The sequence below is a fragment of the Leuciscus leuciscus genome (assembly GCF_965113295.1).
Source record: "Leuciscus leuciscus genome assembly, chromosome: 5".
In the NCBI taxonomy this organism is placed as follows: Eukaryota; Metazoa; Chordata; class Actinopteri; order Cypriniformes; family Leuciscidae; genus Leuciscus; species Leuciscus leuciscus.
This window is the reverse complement of record NC_138729.1, coordinates 35,851,033-35,857,848: the sequence shown is the minus strand read 5'-3', so window position 1 is coordinate 35,857,848 and position 6,816 is coordinate 35,851,033. Positions and strand designations below refer to the sequence as shown.

The window sequence follows — 6,816 nt, the reverse complement described above, 5'->3', positions numbered from 1 at the left end:
TAATAATTTAAATAATGGTCTTCTATTTGAATATACTTTAAAATATAATTTATTTCTGTGATGCAAAGCTAAATTTTTAAATCATCTAATATGCTAATTTGATACTCGGTTATTATTATCAATGGTGGAAAGAGTTGTGCTGCATTATTTTTTTGATCCTGTGATACTTTTTTCAGGATTCATTGATGAATAATAGAAGAAAAAAAATACATTTGGCTGTCATAAAAATTTCTTTCGTGAACGAATCGGTATTTATTTATTTTTTAAAGTGAATAGTTCTCGTGACATTTTTCGTTCACTCGTTCTCCCTTTGAAGTTGATTGATTCAAATGTATCACTGTTACGTAGGGAACGCGCTCAGGTAACAAAACAAGCGCGTACACTGCCGCCAGGTGGTGGCTACATCATGCCACATTTTCATGTTTTATTCATTCTTCTACAAATGTTGCTATATTCAATACTATTCACTTTCAGCAAACAATAACAACAAACATAAACTGTCAGTGATTATGTAATTATTGTTTATTTTCCAAAAGATAACAATGAAACAAACAAAAAAACAAAACAAAACAAAAAGGATTTGTGCAGGATACAAAAAAAGGTTAAGATACAGTATAGTACCACGTGCTGTAACTAATAAATAAAAATATCCAATTGCGTTCATTAAAATTTTAAGCAGTTGACATTTCATAGATAAAACTGTACTTTAAAAACAGCAAAAAAGAAAATAGGAAGCTGTTGTGGCCAGATATATAGAAAACACATTTTGCACATTAATAATTTGCTTGTCATTTCAATTTGAAATACAAATACTTAACATAACTTTCTGGTTCCCTAACAGTGGTGTTGTACTGATGTGAATATGAATTGGATGGTACTCATTTCCTGGATTCCCCTTTTCAAAAGTGACCTGTACAGAAATCAAAGCATCATAACATGACGCATATCTCCACTAGGACCCACAACCTTTACGCAGTATCCTCTGCATTATCTAAAGATACTACAGTGCATGTGCGATTCAGAAGATACTGACATGCAATTACCAAAGAAAAAACAAAAATCAGATTAAAAAAGAAAATGAGGGAAAAGCACCATAAGGAAAATGGCTTATATGGTCAGTTGTAGTTTGAACTGGTAAAGGAGAAAAAACAAATAAAAATCAATGCAGCCACTTCTGTAAATAACAACAAATGATGGCAGTGTTTAAGAAAATAATGCTTACTGTACCAGCTGCACCAATGTACTGTAAGCAACACTTAAACCAGAAGCAGCTTGTTTGGCGTTCCAGTTGTTCACAAGGTAAGTGAACAAAACTCAGACTTCCTTGCGTCATTTTCAACAACAAAAAAACATCTCACTAATTAAGCATAAAACAGACCTCTGCATCAAAATGATGAAAATCAGTTTCTTTATAGTTTGAATTCTGGCAAAGCACGTACTGTATCACAAGCAATAAGCATCAGATGTGACAAATTTAAATAAGGCACCAATGAGGCATCAAAAGCATCATGCTTCTGTAGTCTGTTATTCTGCACCACACAAAAATGAAAAGCTACTAAAATAGCAACTGATTTCTCTAATCAAAGTGGATATATTTATGAACAGAAAGATGAAGACATTTTGACCAAAGATGTGTTTATATAACCGAGCCCAGCTCTGAGAGTGACGTTTTTTTAAGTGCAAAAAAATGTGACAGTGCACACGTAAAAAGACAAGGACGTTAAAATAGACAATAAATGTCTATACAGTCAAGAGTAGTGGGACGTAAGTGTTTACAGACAAAAAAAAGCTCCTGTCACTCATTCAAAAGTCTTTTAAGAGCAGTGGGTGATACAGTTACTCACTGTTTACAGGTACAAACACAATAAATGAATAGAGTTATGAGATATTTCACTGGTGATCCATATGTGCACTTTCTCCCTTCCCAGTGTCCTCACCCGTTTCGGAGTCACTGCACTCCTCCTTTGCCGTCTGATGCTCCTCCCCTTCTGCTTCATTAGCGGGCAACTGGAATCCGCTGTCATCCTGCTGTGATGAAGCGATGGTTTTTTCCATGTGGGAGTCTTGAGTGCTTGCCGTAATGTGATTTTCCTGTTGTTCCGATGCCGACATGACTTCCACTTCCCTTATTGGTGAATCCAAAGGCTTCTGATCTGTGCTTGAAGGTGTATCTTTGTTTGTGTCTGCTTGGTTTAGTCGTGCCCCTTCTTGGCAATTATGGGCGGCATCTACCTCCTCGGCTGCAGATTCCTCTTTTGAGGATGATGACTCTGCAGCTTTCTGTGTCCTGAGCTCATGTTCCTCTTCCTGTACTGCGTTCTTGATTTCCTGAATGGCACAGTCTATGGCTGACTTGCTCTCTGTGTCCAGCAGTGACTTTTCTGTTGTGCTTTCTTCCTCTTTTAGTGTACTTCTGTTTGTTGGTGGTTTCTCCTCAACCGCATTTCTGTTCACATCCTCTTTGGTTCCGTTGGGCACTTGCCTCTCTGACTTTTGGGATAATGAGGCATCTGAACGTACCTCTGTCTCCTCCTCTGGAATATTCTCCACGGCGGGCACTTCCAGGCACGACTCATTGGGCAGCATTGAGGGGGTGCCTTCCAACTGGATCATGGAGACCACCTGCTTCATTCTGCGCCTCTTCTGAGCCTCATGATCTCCTGCGCTCTCTCCATCCATCTCCTCTTGGCCTCCTCCGTACTCCTCAGCCCAGTCGATAGGAGGGTTCTCCCCCAGCAGGAGAAGGTTAGGGTCGCTGTTGGTCAAAACGATGCTGTCTCGGTACAGGTTGTGTCTCCTCTGGACGGCTGCTTCCTTCACAGCTGGAAACATAGAAGAAATGTTGATAAGACCACACATGTTTGCATAAAGGTACTATGTGAAAGTTTGTGAGATCTTGGGTAGGAGGATATGGTTTCATTTCTATTATTTCATTCCTTTTATGTACCTTTGATTTGATTATGATTTTTTCTAAACGGATTTTATTGATCTTATTGTGAATGATTCATCTGTGCATATTTTATTTCTTTTTATTAAAATGTCAGACTCGTTCGATGGTGACGTTACAGTATGCTGGACTTCTCCAAAGGCTGAAAAACCTGACATCATCTTCTAAATGCCTTCTGCACTCAAGTAAAAGCCCCTTTAGTATAATTCCTTCATGGTACACGTGTCTTTTTGCTGTGAAATCTCTAAAGATTTTTATGAATTAAACGTAACTTTATAATATAAAATATTTAATTGGTAATCAATCTTTCAAGGTAAATGTTTACTTGACGGAGGTAACTTAGGTTTACTTGATTATAATTTTTTTATGATTTGGGGAAATCATGTTAAAATGTAAACATCAAATATGATCCATCAGGTTTATGAGGAACGTTTATTGTATTGCAATGAAAACAACAGAGCTTTGATCATAAAACTAAGCATTTAAATATTAAATATCATAAAACATCTTACCAAGGTATTACAGGGAGTTATAGAGTGACAACTAATATTTATGACTTTATGCAAGCAGTCTGCTATTCTTTTCTCATTAATTTACATTATAAGATATCAGAATTTCATCTTATCTACTGGCCATATAAATAACAACTGCACCAAATTGCATATTTTTGCTCAGTTTGGGTCTGACTAAAATTGAGGCGTTTTTTTTCCTTGAGTGTGAGCTCCTTATTCTAACTATATGTTACAATATGATACAAAACATTAAACACGTATTCAAACTTAAAAAAAAAAAAATGTTGTCTATAGGTTCAATTCATTTCATTTGTCAGGCTTTACAGGGTTAGTCCCCATCCTTTCTTATAATCGACTGCAAGCTCCCAAGATCTTCTTCCATCCAATCAAAAACCAATGGATGGAACCCAGTCCCCGTTTACTTTTTCAATAATCGTACTGGTTTTGCTTGGATGTACGTCACAATATGGAATAAAACATTTGCTGCTACTTCCTTTACATCGTGACTTTAAAAGTTTTCATATTTTGGGTTGTACGGTCTCATTCTTTGAAAGAAGTCTTACCCATCATTATATCTTTCATCACCGTGTGCAGCACCACTTCCTCAAAGATGTTCTCCACCAGAATGAAACGAGAGAAATCCTCAAAAATTAGCTCCTGGAAACGAGGGAGTTCCTGCGAAAACAACACAATAACTTGTATTATTATGAGTAGTTGTAGATTATAAGAAGAATTATTGCATTAACAGAGACAGGACTTACAGCAGAGCATGATGGGGAGAGCTGTTTCAGCATGTAGGGGATGAATATCTGCAGAAGAGCCTCTCTGAAGAACTTCTTACGAACCGTGCTGCTGTCATAGTCATATTTCTAGGGATCGCATTTAAAAAAAACATGGTACACATTTATTAATATCAAATAAGGACCTGCTGGTTCAAAAAGATATGATGTGCAGATACGTAGATGGACTGTTTCTGTTTCACCTTGATGACACGATCCTGACAGCGCTGGACAGTTTTGCAGAGATCCTCCCATTCCTGGCCTTCCAAACTCTGGTGCAGGAGCTGCTCAAATGTGTACACCGCATCATCCATTTGCTGCATAAAACAGATGGAAATATGCTTAAGGCTGGGATTCACTACACACATTTTGCCCAGATTTTCCTCCCTAATTCCCCCCATATCATTTTCATGTGTCTCCTAGAAATTAGGCAATTGTTTTGGAGTCGTTTTTTTTGTGTTTATGAAGTCAGCAAGTGCATGATTTCAAGTCCATGGTTTCATGGAAATAAATGGACATAGACAAATGACTTTTCAAAAAGGACAACAGAGATTTCATAAGCGACTAATATCTGTTAATCCATATTGCCACAAGGGGGCATATTTCACCACACAGAAAGGGTGGATCAACATTATTTTGATAATTCACAATTCAAGTTTAGTCTTGTTTCTCCACTCCCTGTGCCCTGAAATGATGCGTCTCTGTAGCAAAACTGTATTTTATATAAAGTGCTAATGAATGGTGTTCTTGTGCTCACAATCAGCAGTCATATGCTAGTCTTTAAAACTGTAGCTATGTAATTTAGTGACCAAAATGAGGTTTAACATCTCTACCACAACAGCACATACCTCCTCAGTTTCATACACAACAAAACCGCAAACCAAACTCATGAAGTGGCACATAGACACACACAAACCGCTTGTTTTACCTACAAAAGCACAAAGCCCCCCCCTTACAGAGGTATTTGTATACTTCCTGACAACTGCTGCAGTGTAACAAACCATCTTGATTGCATAAATGCATACAAATAACTAAGATGTGCAGTACTAGCAACAAAGTACAAATATGTAACACACATCCGAGTTATTTGCATGTTTTACAGTACTTGCCAGTATTAGTGTAGGTTGTTTATAAAAAGAAATTATTCTGAGTTTGCTGCTGTTCTTGGTTCAAAGATGACTGACCTCTCGCATTAGGATTTGGGCTCTCTGGACAAACACGGAGGGGCTGGAAACGTCAAAGCGCTGCTGCAGTCCCTCTAAACTCAGAGTCTCCATCTTGTCATAGCAGCTCTGCATCTTTACAGGATGGAAGGCTAGCATGGAGATCTTCTCCATGTGCTGGACACCAAAGACAAAAGAGTTTTAAGTGATGTTAAAAGTTTTTCATGACTCATTATTGGCATTGATAGTACAACCTATGGAAGCTTGTTTCCGCCACTAAATAAAAGGAAATTGCGACTTTTTACCTCACAATTCTGCCTTTTTTTGTTTGTTGCAGTTGCGAGTTTACATCTCACAATTCTGACCTTTTTTTTCAGAATTGCGTGATATAAACTCGCAAAAGCGAATTATAAAGTCAGAATTGCAAGATATAAAGTCGTAATTGCGTTTCATAAAGTCAAAATCTTTTTTTTTCCCTCAGAACTGGACTTTACAACTTAAAGTAAGTTAAAGTTTATAAATTGCGAGTTCAATCCTGAAAAAATAAGTCAGAATTGCGGGATATAAACTTACAATTGCGAGAACCTAGCAATTGTGAGAGAAAAAAGACAGAATTGTGAGAAAAAAAAAGTCGCAATTATCTATTAAATTGTTTTATTCCGTGGCGGAAACGAGATTCCATAACAGTGTCAGGAGGGGGACAAAGAAATAATACACAATCCAGTTAAACTTTTAATGCGTTACCTCCCCGAGTTTTTCCTTGTTGCCATCATTGAGGAGGTTCTTGCTCATGTCCACCAGCTCTCTAAAGAACAAGTCTCGCACCTCGAAGAAGCCTCTGCTGGTGGGCTCCATCAGTGCTTCCAGGATTGAGCTGATGTACGGCTGGATGCTCACCTTCAGAAGCTTCTCTGCCTTGGGCAGCACAAGACCTACAGACAAAAAAAATAAATAAATTGCATAATAATGATTAAAGGTTAGGGATGGACTGATACGCAAAATCCGGCCAATACAATAAGCCGATAATTATTTTCATGTTATGGATGATATTATAAATACTATAACATTAAAACTAGTAAAAAGAGAGAGAATAAACAACTAAAGTAAAAAACAATGTAGTGACCCTCTCTCCCCCAAAAAAAAAAAAAAAAAAGTACAAAAGCTGTACGCTTCCAAAAGGTACAGATTTGTAACTTTTTTACCCCGAAATGTTGCATTAGTATTAAATGTACATATTAGTAAAGTTTTCATTTTTCTGAGAGGAAGAAGTAAAAAGGTTAAAGTGACTTTAGGGATCACAACATTATAGTGTGTAGTTAAATACAGTATAAATATGATTATATTACTTAAAAAATCTGCTATCCTTTCAGGTGCACAACAACTAACCTCAAGAAATTGTGTTTTCAAAGGGTTAA

The 6,816-nt window shown here is 37.1% G+C and overlaps 1 protein-coding gene across 1 annotated transcript in view; it reads right to left on the bottom strand.

The window, feature by feature from the left end:
- Positions 1-504: 504 nt before the first annotated feature.
- Positions 505-6,816, bottom strand: part of niban2b (niban apoptosis regulator 2b) — a 29,890-nt gene continuing 23,578 nt past the window's right edge. Inside the window, exons 9-14 of the mRNA XM_082169852.1 lie at positions 6,146-6,333; positions 5,423-5,578; positions 4,442-4,555; positions 4,221-4,328; positions 4,023-4,134; positions 505-2,822 (exon numbers count right to left, since the gene is read on the bottom strand). Coding sequence (XP_082025978.1) covers positions 1,891-2,822; positions 4,023-4,134; positions 4,221-4,328; positions 4,442-4,555; positions 5,423-5,578; positions 6,146-6,333 — 1,610 coding nt within the window. The 3' untranslated portion in view covers positions 505-1,890. The remainder of the gene's footprint in view (positions 2,823-4,022; positions 4,135-4,220; positions 4,329-4,441; positions 4,556-5,422; positions 5,579-6,145; positions 6,334-6,816) is intronic.